General features: G+C 38.9%; 2 protein-coding genes across 2 annotated transcripts in view; both read right to left on the bottom strand.

Annotated features, from left to right (window-relative positions):
• GUCY2D (guanylate cyclase 2D, retinal) overlaps nt 1–8,622 on the bottom strand; it is a 149,171-nt gene extending 140,549 nt beyond the window's left edge. The window contains exon 1 of the mRNA XM_053719487.1: nt 7,962–8,622. Within this exon, the coding sequence (XP_053575462.1) occupies nt 7,962–8,622 (661 nt within the window). The remainder of the gene's footprint in view (nt 1–7,961) is intronic.
• A 3,753-nt stretch (nt 8,623–12,375) lies between these two features.
• CNTROB (centrobin, centriole duplication and spindle assembly protein) overlaps nt 12,376–20,705 on the bottom strand; it is a 32,530-nt gene continuing 24,200 nt past the window's right edge. Inside the window, exons 15-19 of the mRNA XM_053718288.1 lie at nt 16,065–16,219; nt 13,898–13,967; nt 13,067–13,190; nt 12,881–12,971; nt 12,376–12,785 (exon numbers count right to left, since the gene is read on the bottom strand). Coding sequence (XP_053574263.1) covers nt 12,699–12,785; nt 12,881–12,971; nt 13,067–13,190; nt 13,898–13,967; nt 16,065–16,219 — 527 coding nt within the window. The 3' untranslated portion in view covers nt 12,376–12,698. The remainder of the gene's footprint in view (nt 12,786–12,880; nt 12,972–13,066; nt 13,191–13,897; nt 13,968–16,064; nt 16,220–20,705) is intronic.

The following is a 20,705-nucleotide window of genomic DNA, read 5'->3' on the forward strand; positions in this document are numbered from 1 at the left end:
CCCCTCACCACACCCACAATTCAGTTTAACGAATAGCCAAGAAGTGGGGTGATAAGAAAAAAGTGCGAAAGCATATAAAATAAGGAATTGGAATAATTGTGCTTTATACAAAAAAATCAAAACCACCACAAAAAAGGGCGGGCCTCATGGACTCTTGCTAATATGAAAGAAATGAATTTATCAGGTAAGTTCTTACATAAATTATGTTTTCTTTCATGTAATTAGCAAGAGTCCATGAGCTAGTGACGTATGGGATAATGATTACCCAAGATGTGGATCTTTCCACGCAAGAGTCACTAGAGAGGGAGGGATAAAATAAAGACAGCCAATTCCTGCTGAAAATAATCCACACCCAGAATAAAATTTTAATGAAAAAACATAAGCAGAAGATTCAAACTGAAACCACTGCCTGAAGTACGTTTCTACCAAAAACTCCTTCAGAAGAAGAAAACACATCAAAATGGTAGAATTTAGTAAAAGTATGCAAAGAGGACCAAGTTGCTGCTTTGCAAATCTGATCAACAGAAGCTTCATTCCTAAATGCCCAGGAAGTAGAAACTGACCTAGTAGAATGAGCTGTAATCCTTTGAGGCGGAGTGTTACCCGACTCAACATAGGCATGATGAAATAAAGATTTCAACCAAGATGCCAAAGAAATGGCAGAAGCTTTCTGGCCTTTTCTAGAACCAGAAAAGATGACAAATAGACTAGAAGTCTTTCGGAAAGACTTAGTAGCTTCAACATAATATTACAAAGCTCTAACAGCATCCAAAGAATGCAATGATTTCTCCTTAGAATTCATAGGATTAGGACATAATGAAGGAACCACAATTTCTCTACTAATGTTGTTATAATTCACAACCTTAGGTAAAAAATTCAAAAGAAGTTCGCAGCACCGCCTTATCCTGATGCAAAATCAGAAAAGGAGACTCACAAAAAAGAGTAGATAATTCAGAGACTCTTCTGGCAGAAGAGATGGCCAAAAGAAACAAAATTTTCCAAGAAAGTAATATAATGACCAAAGAATGCATGGGTTCAAAAGGAGGAGCTTGAAGAGCCCCCAGAACCAAATTCAAACTCCAAGGAGGAGAAATTGACTTAATGACAGGTTTTATACGAACCAAAGGTTGTACAAAACAATGAATATCAGGAAGATTAGCAATCCTTCTGTGAAAAAGAACAGAAAGAGCAGAGATTTGTCTTTCAAGGAACTTGCGGACAAACCTTTATCTAAACCATCCTGAAGAAACTGTAAAATTCTCGGTATTCAAAAAGAATGCCAAGAAAAAAGATGAGAAAGACACTAAGAAATATAAGTCTTCCAGACTCTATAATATATCTCTCTAGATACAGATTTACGAGCCTGTCACATAGTATCAATCACAGAGTCAGAGAAACCTCTTTGACCAAGAATCAAGCGTTCAAACTCCATACCTTAAAATTAAGGTTTTTAGATCCTGATGGAAAAAAGAACCTTGAGACAGAAAGACTGGTCTTAACGGAAGAGTCCACAGCTGGCAAGAGGCCATCCGGACAAGATCCGCATACCAAAACCTGTGAGGCCATGCTGGAGCTACCAGCAGGACAAACGAGCATTCCTTTAGAATATTGGAGAATACCCTTGGAAGAAGAACTAGAGGCGGAAAGATATAGGCAGGATGACACTTGTAAGGAAGAGATAATGCATCCACTGCCTCCGCCCGAGGATCCCGGGATCCGGACAGATACCAGGGAAGTTTCTTGTTTAGATGAGAAGCCATCAGATCTATTTCTGGGAGTTCCCACATTTGAACAATCTGAGGAAATACCTCTGGGTGAAGAGACCATTCGCCCAGGTGCAACGTTTGGCGACTGAGATAATCCGCTTTCCAATTGTCCATACCTGGGATATGAACCGCAGAGATTAGACAGGAGCTGGATTCCGCCCAAACCAAAATTCGAGATACTTCTTTCATAGCCAGAGGACTGTGAGTCCCTCCTTGATGATTGATGTATGCCACAGTTGTGACATTGTCTATCTGAAAACAAATGAACAACTCTCTCTTCAGAAGAGGCCAAGACTGAAGAGCTCTGAAAATTGCACGGAGTTCCAAAATATTGATCGGAAATCTCACCTCCTGAGATTCCCAAACCCCTTGTGCCGTCAGATACCCCCACACAGCTCCCCAACCTGTAAGACTTGCATCTGTTGAGATTATAGTCCAGGTCGGAAGAACAAAGAAGCCCCCTGAACTAAACGATGGTGATCTGTCCACCATGTCAGAGAGTGTCGTATAATCGGTTTAAAGATATTAATTGAGATATCTTTGAGTAATCCCTGCACCATTGGTTCAGCATACAGAGCTGAAGAGGTTGCATGTGAAAACGAGCAAAGGAGATCGCATCTGATGCGGCAGTCCTAAGACCTAAAATGTCCATGCATAAGGCTACCAAAGGGAATGATTGTGACTGAAGGTTTTGACAAGCTGATATCAATGTTAAACTTCTCTTGTCTCACAAGGACAGAGTCATATACACTGAATCTATCTAGAAACCTAAAAAGGTTACCCTTGTCTGATGAATCAATTAACTGATTGGTAAATTGATCCTCCAACCATGAACTTGAAGAAACAACACAAGTCGAATCGTATGAGATTCTTCGAAAATGAGAAGACTGAGCAAGTACCAAGATATAGTCCAAATAAGGAAATACCAAAACCCTGTTCTCTGATTACAGAAAGAAGGGCACCGAGAACCTTTGAAAAAAATTCTTGGAACTGAGGCTAGGCCAAACGGTAGAGCCACAAAACTGGTAATGCTTGTCTAAAAAGAGAATCTCAGACACTAAAAGTGATCTGGATGAATCGGAATATGCAGATACACATCCTGTAAATCTATTGTAGACATATAATGCCCTTGCTAAACAAAAGGCAGGATAGTCCTACAGTAACCATCTTGAATGTTGGTATCCTTACATAACGATTCAATATTGATAGATCCGGAACTGGTCTGAAGGAATTGACCTTCTTTGGTACAATGAAGAGATAAAATAAAACCCCAGCCCCTGTTCCAGAACTGGAACTGGCATAATTACTCCAGCCAACTCTAGATCTGAAACACATTTCAGAAATGCTGAGCCTTTGCTGTGTTAACTGGGACATGGGAAAGAAAAAAATCTCTTAGCAGGAGGCCTTAACTTGAAGCCAATTCTGTACCTTTCTGAAACAATGTTCTGAAACCAGAGATTGAGAACGGAATTGATCCAAATTTCTTTGAAGAAAACGTAATCTGCCCCATACCAGCTGAGCTGGAATAAGGGCCGCACCTTCATGGGTACTTAGGAGCTGGCTATAGGTTTCTATAAGGCTTGGATATATTCCAAACTGGAAATAGTTTCCAAACTGATACCGCTCCTGAGGATGAAGGATCAGGCTTTTGTTCCTTGTTGTGAGGAAAGGAACGAAAATGATTATTAGACCTAAATTTACCTTAGATTTTTATCCTTTGGTAAAAAAGTTCCCTTCCTTCCAGAAACAGTTGAGATAATAATTTATTACCCTGGAAAGAAAGGGAAAGCAAAGTTGACTTAGAAGACATATCAGCATTCCAAGTTTAATCCATAAAGCTTTTCTAGCTAAAATAGCTAGAGACATATACCTGACATCAACTCTAATGATATCAAAAGATGGTATCACCAATAAAATTATTAGCATGTTGTAGAAGAATAATAATGCTATGATCTGTTACTTGTTGCGCTAAAGCTTCTAACCAAAAAGTTGAAGCTGCAGCAACATCCGCTAAAAATATAGTAGGTCTGAGAAGATTACCTGAACATAAGTAAGCTTTTCTTAGAAAGGATTCAATTTTCCTATCTAAAGGATCCTTAAATGAAGTACTATCTGCCGTAGGAATAGTAGTACATTTAGCAGGAGTAGAGACAGCCCCATAACCTTAGGGATTTTGTCCCAAAAAACTCTAATCTGTCAGATGGCACAGGATATAATTGCTTAAACGTTTAGAAGGAGTAAAAGAATTACCCAAATTATTCCATTCCCTGGAAATTACTTCAGAAATAGCATCAGGGAGATTAAACACTTCTGGAATAACTACAGGAGATTTAAAAACCTTATTTAAACGTTTAGATTTAGTATCAAGAGGACCAGAATCCTCTATTTCTAATGCAATTAATACTTCTTTAAATAAAGAACGAATAAATTCCATCTTGAACAAATACAAAGATTTATCAGCATCAACCTCTGAGACAGAAACCTCTGAACCAGAAGAACCATTATCAGTATCAGAATGATGATGTTCATTTAAAAATTCATCTGAAAAAAGAGAAGTTTTAAAAGACTTTTATGTAAACTAGAAGGAGAAATAACAGACATAGCCTTCTTAATGGATTTAAAAAATAAAATCTCTTATGTTTATCAGGAACACTCTGAAAATTAGATGTTGACGGAACAGCAACAGGTAATGTAACAGTACTAAAGGAAATTTTATCTGCATTAATAAGTTTGTCATGACATGTAATACAAACAACAGCTGGAGAAACAGATACCAAAAATTTATAGCAGATACACTTAGCTTGGTAGCTCCAGCACCGGGCAGTGATTTTCCTGAAGTATCTTCTGACTCAGTTGCAACGTGGAACATCTTGCAATATGTAATAGAAAAAACAACATATAAAGCAAAATTGATCAAATTCCTTAAATGACAGTTTCAGGAATGGGAAAAAAATGCCAGTGAACAAGCTTCTAGAAACCAGAAGCAATAAATAATGAGACTTAAATAATGTGGAGACAAAAGCGACGCCCATATTTTTTTAGCGCCAAATAAGACGCCCACATTATTTGGCGCCTAAATGCTTTTGGCGCCAAAAATGACGCCACATCCGGAACGCTGACATTTTTGGCGCAAAAGAACGTCAAAAAAATGACGCAACTTCCGGCGACACGTATGACGCCGGAAACAGAAAAGATTTTTTGCGCCAAAAAAGTCAGCGCCAAGAATGACGCAATAAAATGAAGCATTTTCAGCCCCCGCGAGCCTAACAGCCCACAGGGAAAAAGTCAAATTTTTTAAGGTAAGAAAAAATGATTGATTCAAATGCATTATCCCAAATATGAAACTGTCTGAAAAAAAGGAATGTTGAACATCCTGAGTCAAGGCAAATAAATGTTTGAATACATATATTTAGAACTTTATAAAAAAGTGCCCAACCATAGCTTTAGAGTGTCACAGAAAATAAGACTTACTTACCCCAGGACACTCATCTACATGTTTGTAGAAAGCCAAACCAGTACTGAAACGAAAATCAGCAGAGGTAATGGTATATATATAAGAGTATATCGTCGATCTGAAAAGGGAGGTAAGAGATGAATCTCCACGACCGATAACAGAGAACCTATGAAATAGACCCCGTAGAAGGAGATCATTGAATTCAAATAGGCAATACTGTACTCTCCTCACATCCCTCTGACATTCACTGCACGCTGAGAGGAAAACCGGGCCCCAACTTGCTGCGGAGCGCATATCAACGTAGAATCTAGCACAAACTTACTTCACCACCTCCATAGGAGGCAAAGTTTGTAAAACTGAATTGTGGGTGTGGTGAGGGGTGTATTTATAGGCATTTTAAGGTTTGGGAAACTTTGCCCCTCCTGGTAGGAATGTATATCCCATACGTCACTAGCTCATGGACTCTTGCTAATTACATGAAAGAAAAGGTTGAAGGAGTTAACCTTGCTGTACAAAAATCTTTTTAAGCAAACCCTTCAATTTTTTATCCATAGGATCTTTGAAAGCACAATTGTCCTCAATAGGAATGGTCGTGCGCTTGGCTAGAGTAGAAACCGCCCCCTCGACCTTAGGGACTGTTTGCCATGTGTCCTTCCTGGGGTCGACCATAGGGAACAATTTCTTAAATATAGGAGGAGGGACAAAAGGTATGCCTGGGTTCTCCCACTCCTTATACACTATGTCCGCCACCCGTTTAGGTATCGGAAAAGCATCAGGGTGCACCGGGACCTCAAGGAACTTGTCCATCTTGCACAATTTTTCTGGGATGACCAGATTGTCACAATCATCCAGAGTAGATAGCCCCTCCTTAAGTAATGCGCGGAGATGCTCTAATTTAAATTTAAATGTCACAACATCAGGTTCTGCCTGCTGAGAATTCTTCCTATCAGAAATTTCCCCATCTGACAAACCCTCCCTCACTGCCACTTCAGATTGGTGTGAGGGTATGACAGAAAAATTATCATCAGCGCCCTCCTGCTCTACAGTGTTTAAAACAGAGCAATCGCGCTTTCTCTGAAATGCTGGCATTTTGGATAAAATATTAGCTATGGAGTTATCCATTACTGCCGTCAATCGCTGCATAGTAACAAGCATTGGCGCGCTAGAAGTACTAGGGGTCGCCTGCGCGGGCATAACTGGTATAGACACAGAAGAAGATGATGTAGAACTATGTCCTACTTCCTTCTAGATAGCACCTCCTTATCTGAGGAATCATCCTGGGCAACTTTACAATTTGTGACAGTACTGTCCTTACTTTGTTTGGACGCTATGGCACAATTATCACACATATTTGAAGGGGGAACCACATTGGCTACCATACATACAGAACATGATCTATCTGAAGGTACAGACATGTTAAACAGGCTTAAACTAGTTAATAAAGCACAAAAACCGATTTAAAACAAAACCGTTACTGTCTCTTTAAATGTTAAACAGGGCACACTTTATTACTGAATATGTGAAAAACTATGAAGGAATTATCCAATCTTTACCAAATTTTCACCACAGTGTCTTAATGCATTCAAAGTATTGCACCCCAATTTTCAAGCTGTTAACCCTTAAAATGTTGAAACCGGAGCCGTTTACAATTTTAACCCCCCTACAGTCCCAGCCACAGCCTTTGCTGCGACTTCACCAATCCCAGGGGGGTATATGATACCAAATGAAGCCTTCTAGGAACGTTTTTAGTAGATTCCAGACCCTCACACATGCAGCTGCATGTACTGTACTCAAAAGTAACTGCGCAATAATGGCGCGAAAATGAGGCTCTGCCTACTACAGAGAAAGGCCCTTCCTGACTGGGAAGGTGTCTTAACAAGTGCCTGGTGCTAAAAACGTTCCCCAATGTTATAAAAGTGTGAAATTCAACTTCAAACTGCATATAATACTTAAATAAAGCAATCGATTTAGCCCCTAAAAGTGTCTACCAGTTTATAGCCCATAATAAGCCCTTTATTCTGTTTGAGACTAAGAAAATGGCTTACCGATCCCCATGAGGGAAAAATGACAGCCTTCCAGCATTACACAGTCTTGTTAGAAAAATGGCTAGTCATACCTTGAGCAGAAAAGTCTGCAAACTGTTCCCCCCAACTGAAGTTCTCTCATCTCAACAGTCCTGTGTGGGAACAGCAATTGATTTTAGTTACTGCTGCTAAAATCATACACCTCTTATAAACAGAACTCTTCATCTCTTTCTGTTTCAGAGTAAATAGTACATACCAGCACTATTTTAAAATAACAAACTCTTGATAGAAGAATAAAAAACTACAACTAAACACCACAAACTCCTCACGATCCCCGAGATGCTACTTTTTCAGAGCGGCAAGGAGAATGACTGGAGGGGCGGAGCCTGGGAGGGACTATATGGACAGCTCTTGCTGTGTGCTCTCCTTGCCTTTCCCTGTGGGGGAGGAGAATATCCCACAAGTAATGGATGACGCCGTGGCCCGGACACACCAATGTTGGAGAAATATATAATAGGAGTAAACTAGAAAGTTGCTTAAAATTGCATGGTCTATCTGAATCACGAAAGAAAAAATTTCTTTCATTTTTAAATAATGAAGTATTTTTGTATTAAAAATGTATGCTAATCACCTGCCAAATGGCATAGTATTATAGGAACTCATAAAATATAGTACTGTACCAGGCACAAAAGATAAATATATAGTGTAACTCCTCACCTCTGACTTTCCTCCTTCGCCTGACCCTCCTTAGAGCCTCTTTTGCCCCTTCAACTCCCTCTTCCATGGTTATCACAGATCCTACTGGCAGTCCCCAGCTACTAAGGGACTCGGCCAGTTCCTTGCCAGCTTCAGCCCATATATCTTGTGGCCCACTAACCACTGCCACTCCTGCCCAGCGGAAGAAACTGAGCACTGCATAGAGAACATGTACTGGAGATGGTAAAGGGCTCAACACTCCAGGACATGCCCATGAAACCATTGGTTTGTTCCATCCCTTTGCCAATAAATCTGCAGCAGAACAATATCCAGGGTTGGCTGGTCCAACAAAGCCAGATGCAGAATGTTCCATAAGAGCAAATCCTGCAAGAGCACGTGGTGTATGACATACTTGGGAAAGAAGCAAGTGGTCAAACCACAGTCCAGAGGTGAAGGAAGGATCTTGATTTATGTGAGATAGAGCCAGACGAGCTGCTGTCCCAGGGAGGGCTTTGGCGAAAAATGGGTCACAGGTCCAGGGGCCTACAAGGCCTATTGTGAAGGTAGCAGTCCAGCCTGTGTGTGGTGATAGGATGAGGAGGAGGCAAAATAGGAGAGAGGACGGTGACAAGGTCCACCTTGGATGGTTTGAGAGAAAAAGTAGGGAATGTGGGAGATGCATGATGATAGCAAGACTACTGGTGGGATAGGGACATGGTTGCGCGTGATATTGTGCCTGGGGGTTGGTGAGGAAACACATAGGGCAAAAGGATAGTAAAGGGATGAAATTGCAATGGGAAAGAGTGAGATGTAGGAAAAGGAAGAAAGGCAAAACATACAGACTTAGTAAATTGAAAGCAATTACTTTTGTTGTAAATAGTGTTTACTCAACTTTACCTTTATTAATAAATTAAATACCTCTAAAAAGCAGAGCAAAATATGGGGTTATGCTTTTGATAAGTCTGCCATTCTGTACAGCAACAATTATTTTTCTTCCTCATACCAATGCAATTTAATATCTAAGTAGTGAATAGATATAACAGGACAACAAGGGTGATACAGATTGCTTTAAGTGGCATTATAGTAATTGTTTTTATATATATACACATATATAAATAATAATTAAAGGGACAGTATACACAAATTTTACTTACAACTGCATGTTATAGACACTACTATAAAGAATAACATGCACAGATACTGATATAAAAATCCAGTATAAAACGGTTTAAATAATTACTTAGAAGCTTGCTGTTAAGCTCTGTTTAAAAGGTTACTGGAACCCCCACTGCAAGTGGGAAATATCAGACACCCCCTCCCCCTTCCTTTGCATATGAAAATACCCTTTACACAAACAGAAGCAAGCTGGAGTAGGTATACGTCGGTATTCTCCTAAAACTTTGGGGCTTGGTTAGGAGTCCGAAAATCAGAGCAATGTTATTAAAAAATAAGCAAAACTATCCATAAAAAAAGAAGCTGTATGGGCTTTATAAATGGATCATCTATAAAACATGTATGCAAAGAGAAATTGAGTGTATAATGTCCCTTTATTAAGTACTGCATGCAAAATAAATTTAAAACTTTCACTATGTTAGCATTATTTGCATTTTTTCCTGTCCTATGTCACAACCCTTATCTTATCTCCTTTGCTGAGGCCAATCAAGGACAAGTATATATACGCTCCTGCATAGGTCAAGCAATCACCATCATGTTGCAGGGATAGGACTATGAATGCTACAGGATGTAGCTCCAGCCTTGGGGCAGAGGATTAAAAAAAATCACAATTTTCAGCTTAAGTTCACAAGAAAAGTAAAAACAATAAATGATAAAAATACACTGCAAAGTTTTTTTTTTTTTACACATAAATAAGCATGTTATAAATTAAGAAAAATGTAGTTTGCTGTCCTTTAAAAGCTAAACATCAGACATTTAACAACAAAGAGTAGCATTGTTACCAGAATTGGATATAAAGTAGGTTGAGACAAAATCAGATAAAGGAAAGATAATGGAAATACTGACAATGATGTTATACTAAATGTGTAAGAGAGACTGGAGTGCCTACTGCTAGTGATGTAATGGTGATCAATCAAATTAAACCGTCACAAAGTGTCAGTCATTTGTAACCTGACACAATTTTAGGATTAACAACTTCAATAATGGGGGGAACAAACACATCATATCAAGTGGCCCAATTTAGTACTCAAGTTGTAGTAAGGGGGATATAAAATTTGTGCCTCATTTTTCCAACAACCAACCCTCCCCTACAAATGTTGGAGTACTCACCTGTATGTCGTTTTCTTCTCTTTATCTGGCACTAATGTTTGTAATGATTTTTGTTCATAGAGGTAGGAAAGGGTGGTTGAAGATTCCTAGAGATCCAAATATCTGTGTGTGACGGAGAGATGAAAAGAGCGGAGAGGAGACCTAATCCTGATTTTTAATCTTCTTTCTATCTCTCTCCTACTTATTCCTGTTATGCCTCTTCCTTAATCTTTTCCCTTTGCTCTTAGTTTATTTTCCATAGTTTTCATGTTTTCGCATTCTCCGATTCCTCTACTACTACGCAGTCTTCTCCACTGCACTTGGTTTGTATTTTCTTTTACACTGTCAGGATCTTTTTTTTCTCTCTTTTTCTGTTAAATCACTATCTCTATGTTCCTTTTTCACTTTTCTAATCCTAATGAACTGTTTTTTTCTCCCAGAATTTTATCTTGTCAAATCTTTGGCTTCTGCCGTCTTTCTTTCTTTCTATGGTAGTCTTCTCGCTCTTACATCTTACTTTTCCTTACCATTTCTCTTTTATCGCACTTTTCTATATTTATTTTCTATTCTTTAATTTGTCCTTTTCCAAGATTTTGCTTAAGTGTACGCTTCTTCTTCATTTCTGTGCGGCTTCTCTATCCCCTCTCATTAAGCTGATTAGCCTAGCCTGTGCTCAAGGGGGGTAGAGATTAGGTCACCTCTTACGGTGTCTGTGCTGGAGGGTAGGAGGGCAGAGAGATAAATGAGTAATTTGCTGAAAGCTGAACAAGAGTTATAAGTATGAACTTCAATGAGCAGCAGAATGCCAGCAGACTGATTGCTGTGTATTTTATAAAAAAACAACAGTGATAGATAATTGTGTATGTCTTAGAAAGTGGTCTTTTTTATGAAGATAGGGCAAAATAAAACATAAATGTACTTTTTAGGGAGAGGAGCTACCTATGAATCCGATGGAAGACAAATATCTCATAGTAGTGGTGATCATAGAAAGAGGGTAAGGATAAGAACACGGTTAGTGTTGCAGTGAGGGAAGCATGACAAATAGCTGTGTATCTCAGTGGATAAAAGTGCATTTTAAACAGCTGTATACCTTACCAAGATTGGCATTGGGTGGAAAGGCTTGTGAGGAGCTCTAGAATGTTGGGTTTGTCTGGAGCTAAAGGACTCTGGGGGACGCCTTGCTCTATTAAGGGTTCAATGAAGAAGATCATGCACTGGGGGGGGGGGCATGTTTTTGTGAAATGGATACATAGGTGTGGTTAGGACAGGAACAGGCTAATGCAATGTTATGGTCAAAAATATGGTTATTTATGTTAGAGGGCCACAGAAGTATTTCATTTTAACAGGAAGGCCTAAACGTGGTGTAGCCGTTGTGTGATTTGTTATGGGAGGTCCAAGGGTAGGTAAGGAACTAATGTGAAGACAGGAAATTTATTGTGGAGCATAGGAAAGAATTACGGAAGAAATTATTATGCCAGTTCATTTACATTTTAATGCATGCATGTGCACTGAGTCTGCTTTGGCCTGGTATCCGTTAATAAGGCTTTACAGCAGATCAAGGAACGACTAAAGAAAAAAGGGGAGGGCCTTTAGATAAGTTCATTTAGCATCTTATTTAGAAAGCAATGGGAAGTAGAAGTTATTGTTGACAATGGGGACTGATTTCTTTTTTGGGACCAGGACTTTTACTGCTCATTTGTGACCAGGATAATGGTATTTATGTTTGACAGTATCAGGATCTTGACACAAAAATGTGTCTTACACAGATGGGCAGAGCAAGAAACTGAGCATGTCAAAGAAGAGCATAATTGGTAGTATCTGTGCATGCCATAAAGACATAAGTAGAATGAGAGAATGATATGTCTTAAAGGGACAGTGTACTGTAAAACTAGTTGCCCCTTAATGAGTTTCCAGTAACTTGTTATACCAGCTGAATAGTATAAAATGTATGGGAAATTGCTTCTTTAGATTTATTTTGAAATAGCTGTTTTTGCTAGTTGAAACCTCAGCCCATTGAAACAACTTTTCGGGAGAGCAGACACTTATCTTTATTTATATGCCCAATTACCTCTTTATTTACCTCTGTCTGTTTACACAAGTCAGATATCTAAATATTTTTTAGAGCATGGAGTAGTTTTAGAGATAGTCATGTTGCACACAGGTGACAGGTAAATGAGTCTTAGAAATCATATTCTTTTATTATACAAAAACATATTGTACAATGGTAAATAAAAAAACAAAACAAAGGAAAATAAATCACATCCATAATCAGCCATTATCAGTTAGTAGCAAGGTTAATGAACAAAGGTATGCATTTACAGTATAAAAATGATGATGGTAGAAGTTCAAGAGAATGCCTTTGTTTTTATCATTGTATAAATAAACATATACACACACAGTTGTACATTTTACATAATAAACAAATAAATAAATATATAAACGCACACAAAAAGGAACAGTGAGCATGTGACCAGACACTCTGCTAAAAGTAGCACACTATCTCCAGATTCCAGGACGTCCACCACGTGTCGACACTCTTTTAAGGACCTTCTGGGTAGGAGGATGACGCTGAGAGGAGACCACCTGTGAAAATAATGTTATAAAAAAGTGGGTATTCAGGATGGTGATCTGAATGTTTTTTTTATAAAAAGTTATAAAGGGAAAAAAGCTTTACTCACCTCTTTTTTTACGGCATCTGGCACTTTTGGATCAGTATTTTTTCTGGGGATTGTTTGCAATTTGGAGTCAACCTCATTCTTCTGCCCAGATCTGCAATGATATAGCGTTGTATGAAAAACAAAAACTAGAGAATAATTACAAAAAAACAAAACAAAAAAAAAGTATCAACTCAATTATTTAGTTACCCGATGGGCTGCTGAAATGCTCCTTTTGGCAGATACTGATGTGATTCTATTTGGTTTGGATCTGGGTGAGTAGCAAGAACATGTGAGATATCCCGAACACCTGATGAAGGAGGTGATCCTGGACCTTGAGAAGGAAATCAAAACAAATGAGAATGTGTGTGTGTGTGTGGGGAGGTCTATTTGTTAACAAAGACAAAGTTTAAATGTTAAAGGGACAGTCAAGTCCAAAAAAAAAACTTTCATGTTTCAAATAGGGCATGTAATTTTAAACAACTTTCCAATTTACTTTTATCACCAATTTTTCTTTGTTCTTTTGGTATTCTTACTTGACAGCTAGACCTAGGAAGGCTCATATGATAATTTCTAAGCCCTTGAAGGCCGCCTCTAATCACATGCTTTGTATTTGCTTTTCACAGCAGGGGAGAGCTAGTTCAGGTAAACCCTATAGATAACATTGTAAGCATGCCCGTGGATTGTGGCAGACACTGCACTAATTGGCTAAAATGAAAGTCAATAGATAATAAATAAAATGTCATGTGATCAGGGGTTTGTCAGAAGATGCTTAGATACAAGTTAATCACAGAGGTAAAAAGTGTATTATTATAACTGTGTTGGTTATGCAAAACTGGGGAATGGGTAATAAAAGGGATTATCTATCTTTTAAAACAACAAAAATTCTGGTGTTAACTGTCCCTTTAAATCAGCCCCCACACACATATAAATACAGTGCAAACACATTCACTGATCTTAACTTGTGTCATCACATCTGTTGTTTTAAAGGATAACAACAAACACCTGTTTAATGGTAAAGCTAACATAAAATGCACCAACCTGGATTAAGATGTGACAAGTCTTTTTCTTGATCATCATTTAGAGGGTCTCCAGGAGTACGGTCTAATAACTGACATGAAAAGTTTAAAAATAAAAAAAAAAAAGGATTTTTTTTATAAATAGCTTACTAAAATGCATAATATTAAAGACACATTTAAGCAGTAAAACATATTTCAATTAAAATATATTCTAAAGTTTAGACATCTTTCATTCCTTGTGCAGATATGTTCTAAATGCTGTCCTTTCTCAGTTTCTCCAAAAAGTGAGACTCATCTCTTAAAGGGACAGTCTACACCTTAGTCATCTTAAAGTCTTACTTTAGATTAAGCTGCAAATATCCTCCTGCGCCCCTTTCTATATTATGCAGCAGTAACAGTAAAACAATTATTTTAAAATGACTATTGTTTCTGGTCATTTGGAAATGGCTGCCAAGCTCCGCCCACTGATGACATCACGATCTGGGCTGCATTAAAGGCTTTGCTAGTTACAAGATTCACTAATTGGATTCAACAGCCTGTCAATGCTATTCAGCAGAGAGCAGATTGTGATGTCATCAGTGGGCGGAGCTTGGCAGCTATTTTAAACTGACCAGAAACAATAGTCATTTTAAAATAACTATTACTTTTACTGCTGCATGAGTATATTTGGAGCTTAATCTAAAGTTAGACTTTAAGATAACTAAAGAGTTGACTGTCCCTTTAATCTATAAGGATGGAGGCCAACTGTGACAGAAGAAATGTAAAGCGATGCTTTTGTTAGTGCTACATCACAACTTGTAGGGTTACGATTATGTATTAGTCATTCAAAAAAATAATCTTCTATAATGTTTTAATACTGCTATTACATGATATGTCCTTTAACTTGCACAATCAGTCAACCTTTCTATTTTTAGGGAATATTCTAGTGTACAAATAAAATGCTATATGGACGTTCAACATTTCGTTTTTTAATCAAAATCGCTGTCCAAAGTGTTTAACACAGAGTCAAAGTTGTACTCATGGAACACCCCCTTTGTATTTCAGATGACGATGCAGCCAGTGATTGCAGTATACAAGTGACTGTCTGCTTCTCATGTGCTAACCAGCTGTATTATCTGAAGTGATACTGAACAACTATAACTATGGACTAAATACACAGTCAAAGATGTCTCTAAATATTTAGGGCCAGATTAAGCCCTATTTAATACTCCCGCTTGAGCAAGAAGGTTTAAGCACGAGTCGGGTTGCGTTCCTATTATGAGTTGGAAGTAAACAGTTTTTGCTTGCTTGCTAACCAGCGTGCATAAAAAGCCAAACGGAGGATATAACGCATGTGATAACCTATTTCCCCATAGAAGTCAATAGAGCAAAAAAAAAAAAAAGTGGGAAAAAAAAAACACCCTACTCGCACGCAAACACAATCCCATATTCTCAAATGCGTTAATCCGACATGCATGAAAATATGAATATTTCACATTCCAATGTTCTTCACATACAAGAATATGTTTATACATACTAAAAATATATATATATATATATATATATATATATATATATGTGTGTGTGTGTGTGTGTGTGTGTGTGTGTGTATTTGTGTTTATATGTATATACACACACGTCTGTAAATACATATATACACATATAAATACATATGTGCACATATTTAGACACATATATACATCTCTAGACATGTATATGTATATATATCTATATTAAAGCCCTTTGCCTGCCTTTTTTTCTAACACCTAAGACCTCATATCTTTGCGCCCTTATAACAGTTTTGTTTTGCGAAACAGTTAACCAGAGCTCTGAGGATGCGCTAACCCGACGTGCATATGCAATACGAGAAAAAAAAAAACTAACGCCTGCAAACACCTGCGATAAACCCCTTATCACTTGCGCGTAACCGTTAGCACTCCACTCGTAATCTGGCCCAAAATGTTCTAATGAAATACAGCATTTTACTTTTACAGTAGAATATCCTTTTAATATCAACACCGATAAACTTGATTACTATTAGTAATGTATTACCAGTTAAATAAGTCATAAAGCTCACATTACTTCTGTTATGCAAGTATGAGATAACATCCTAGATTAATGAGCTCCAATAACTAGATTATATTACGTAACCAAAAGGGATATCAGAGTTACTGTTGTTGATTAATCAATTTCATGGTGTATATTCTCACCATCCGGATATAATACTGGAGTACGGAATTAGGGAGGCTGCTGTCACCCTTTCCTCTCATGTTTGAGGTAGCATCCAGGCTACGGTTTTCAATCTTAAGTAATGAATCCTCTAGAAAAGGGTGCTCGGGGGTATCTTGGGAGAGAATTCCAGATTCTGAAATAAGGAAGAAGGGAGAGTTAAGGCACTGAGCAAAAGAGGGGGACACAGAATATAAAGGAGATTAAGAAGGAAAAAAAAAAAAAAAAAAAAAGGATAAAAAATAATTATATACAGACTACACACAGAGAGCAGGAGTCAAAGAGATGTGGAAGAGAAGAATGTGAACAAATAGCATTTTCTTGATCTGACCCCAAGCAGATGCACTAACTGCCCCCTGCAGATATCCCTGGCTATGCAGCTCATTAGTGCAGCTCCCTGCCAACATTTGTGTATAAATAATTACTCAGTCTGAAATGTAACCTGCTCATAATCATTCTATAAACAGAGAAAAATAATCCTTCTAGAAAATACATGGGGTATAAAACCCTTTCCAACGACTAAATCTGAGTCCTGTAAAAACTAAAATGAATGGACATACACACAGAAATGTGGGACATTTTGAAACACTGTATCTAAAAGACACAAATATAAGAATTTCTTGTATTTGTTAAATATTTGATTGAAAAACAGAATTTATGCTTACCTGATAAATTACTTTCTCCAACGGTGTGTCCGGTCCACGGCGTCATCCTTACTTGTGGGATATTCTCTTCCCCAACAGGAAATGGCAAAGAGTCCCAGCAAAGCTGGTCACATGATCCCTCCTAGGCTCCGCCCACCCCAGTCATTCGACCGACGGACAGGAGGAAATATATATAGGAGAAACCATATGGTACCGTGGTGACTGTAGTTAGAGAAAATAATTCATCAGACCTGATTAAAAAACCAGGGCGGGCCGTGGACCGGACACACCGTTGGAGAAAGTAATTTATCAGGTAAGCATAAATTCTGTTTTCTCCAACATTGGTGTGTCCGGTCCACGGCGTCATCCTTACTTGTGGGAACCAATACCAAAGCTTTAGGACACGGATGAAGGGAGGGAGCAAATCAGGTCACCTAAACGGAAGGCACCACAGCTTGCAAAACCTGTCTCCCAAAAATAGCCTCCGAAGAAGCAAAAGTATCAAATTTGTAAAATTTGGCAAAAGTGTGCAGTGAAGACCAAGTCGCTGCCTTACATATCTGGTCAACAGAAGCCTCGTTCTTGAAGGCCCATGTGGAAGCCACAGCCCTAGTGGAGTGAGCTGTGATTCTTTCAGGAGGTTGCTGTCCGGCAGTCTCATAAGCCAATCGGATAATACTTTTAAGCCAAAAGGAAAGAGAGGTAGAAGTCGCTTTTTGACCTCTCCTTTTACCAGAATAAACAACAAACAAGGAAGATGTTTGTCTGAAATCTTTAGTAGCCTCTAAATAGAACTTTAGAGCACGGACAACGTCCAAATTGTGTAACAAACGTTCCTTCTTTGAAACTGGATTCGGACACAAAGAAGGTACAACTATCTCCTGGTTAATATTTTTGTTAGAAACAACTTTAGGAAGAAAACCAGGCTTAGTACGCAAAACCACCTTATCTGCATGGAAAACCAGATAGGGCGGAGAACACTGCAGAGCAGATAACTCTGAAACTCTTCTAGCAGAAGAAATTGCAACTAAAAACAAAACTTTCCAAGATAGTAACTTAATATCTATGGAATGTAAAGGTTCAAACGGAACCCCTTGAAGAACTGAAAGAACTAGATTTAGACTCCAGGGAGGAGTCAAAGGTCTGTAAACAGGCTTGATCCTAACCAGAGCCTGAACAAAAGCTTGAACATCTGGCACAGCTGCCAGTCTTTTGTGTAGTAAGACAGATAAAGCAGAGATCTGTCCCTTTAGAGAACTTGCAGATAATCCTTTCTCCAAACCTTCTTGTAGAAAGGAGAGAATCTTAGGAATTTTTATCTTATTCCATGGGAATCCTTTGGATTCACACCAACAGATATATTTTTTCCATATTTTATGGCAAATTTTTCTAGTCACAGGTTTTCTGGCCTGAACCAGAGTATCTATCACAGAATCTGAAAACCCACGCTTTGATAAAATCAAGCGTTCAATCTCCAAGCCGTCAGTTGGAGGGAGACCAGATTTGGATGTTCGAATGGACCCTGAACAAGAAGGTCCTGTCTCAAAGGTAGCTTCCATGGTGGAGCCGATGACATATTCACCAGGTCTGCATACCAAGTCCTGCGTGGCCACGCAGGAGCTATCAAAATCACAGAGGCCCTCTCCTGACTGATCCTGGCTACCAGCCTGGGAATGAGAGGAAACGGTGGGAATACATAAGCTAGGTTGAAGGTCCAAGGTGCTACTAGTGCATCTACTAGAGTCGCCTTGGGATCCCTGGATCTGGACCCGTAGCAAGGAACCTTGAAGTTCTGACGAGACGCCATCAGATCCAAGTCTGGAATGCCCCATAATTGAGTTATTTGGGCAAAGATTTCCGGATGGAGTTCCCACTCCCCCGGATGAAATGTCTGACGACTCAGAAAATCCGCAGACAAGTGGCAGGAGTGATCCTCCGCCCATTGAATTATTTTGGTCACTTCTTTCATCGCCAGGGAACTCTTTGTTCCCCCCTGATGATTGATATAAGCAACGGTCGTCATGTTGTCTGATTGGAACCTTATGAATTTGGCCTTTGCTAGTTGAGGCCAAGCTCTGAGAGCATTGAATATCGCTCTCAGTTCCAGAATGTTTATCGGGAGAAGAGACTCTTCCCGAGACCATAGACCCTGAGCTTTCAGGGATTCCCAGACCGCGCCCCAGCCCACTAGACTGGCGTCGGTCGTGACAATGACCCACTCTGGCCTGCGGAAGCTCATTCCCTGGGACAGATGGTCCAGGGTCAGCCACCAACGGAGTGAATCTCTGGTCTTTTGATCTACTTGAATCATTGGAGACAAGTCTGTATAATCCCCATTCCACTGTTTGAGCATGCACAGTTGTAATGGTCTTAGATGAATTCGTGCAAAAGGAACTATGTCCATTGTTGCAACCATCAATCCTACTACTTCCATGCACTGCGCTATGGAAGGACGAGAAACAGAATGAAGCACTTGACAAGAGCTTAGAAGTTTTGATTTTCTGACCTCTGTCAGAAAAATCCTCATTTCTAAGGAATCTATTATTGTTCCCAAGAAGGGAACCCTTGTTGACGGGGACAGAGAACTTTTTTCTTTGTTCACCTTCCATCCGTGAGATCTGAGAAAGGCTAGAACGATGTCCGTATGAGCCTTTGCTTTTGACAGGGACGACGCTTGTATTAGAATGTCGTCCAAGTAAGGTACTACTGCAATGCCCCTTGGTCTTAGAACCGCTAGAAGGGACCCTAGCACCTTTGTGAAAATCCTTGGAGCAGTGGCTAATCCGAATGGGAGGGCCACAAACTGGTAATGTTTGTCCAGAAAAGCGAACCTTAGGAACTGATGATGTTCTTTGTGGATAGGAATATGTAGGTACGCATCCTTTAGATCCACGGTAGTCATAAATTGACTTTCCTGGATGGTGGGTAGAATCGTTCGAATAGTTTCCATTTTGAACGATGGTACCCTGAGAAATTTGTTTAGGATCTTCAAATCCAAAATTGGTCTGAACGTTCCCTCTTTTTTGGGAACTACGAACAGATTGGAATAAAATCCCATTCCTTGTTCCTTTATTGGAACTGGGTGTATCACTCCCATCTTTAACAGGTCTTCTACACAATGTAAGAATGCCTGTCTCTTTATTTGGTTTGAGGATAAGTGAGACTTGTGGAACCTCAAAAAACTCTTAACCATCTCCGTGGAGATGTTGCCTGTGCAACGGCAAAGAGAATGACTGGGGTGGGCGAAGCCTAGGAGGGATCATGTGACCAGCTTTGCTGGGACTCTTTGCCATTTCCTGTTGGGGAAGAGAATATCCCACAAGTAAGGATGACGCCGTGGACCGGACACACCAATGTTGGAGAAAATGAGATTTTTAGAAAGATGTTCCCATTATATTATTTTTTAAAAGACATAATATATATATTTTATATTGTATTGGTGAATAGGGAATATTATTCTACCCGAGCTATTGATTTCTAGGAGATTTAGAACATTTTATTTTAAGCACTAATAATAATTATAAACTTAGTTATTCAAAGAAATGCATTTTTTGTTGAATGACATCTCGAATATTGAGTTGTGTCTATTGTTTAAATAACGTGGTCTTCTGGATTTTGCTTATGTAATATTTGTCTCATTGCCGTGTTTTCAAAGCCTTGTTAATGCACTAGTGGTTCAGTGTTGTATTGTCTTTTGTTTGCCGAGTGTTGGTTGTCGCTCAGTGATGATGTCATCAGCATGAGTTATGTTACCAGCAGACATTTTTAACATGGGTGGCACTAGTTGCATGCACATATTTATGAGCAGAGATCTCCAAGATAATCAATTTTACTTTTTTTCCCTAGAGGCTACCAGTGTTAAGAAATATAATTATTTTGTGTGTTTTTGTGTGAATACATGTAGGAATTTCATAAGGTTTATGTTTATTTAATTATATAATAGCAAACCCTGCCCACTTCTGGTTGGAAATTGTTTTT

The sequence above is a fragment of the Bombina bombina genome, chromosome 6, assembly GCF_027579735.1.
Source record: "Bombina bombina isolate aBomBom1 chromosome 6, aBomBom1.pri, whole genome shotgun sequence".
Classification (NCBI taxonomy): domain Eukaryota; kingdom Metazoa; phylum Chordata; class Amphibia; order Anura; family Bombinatoridae; genus Bombina; species Bombina bombina.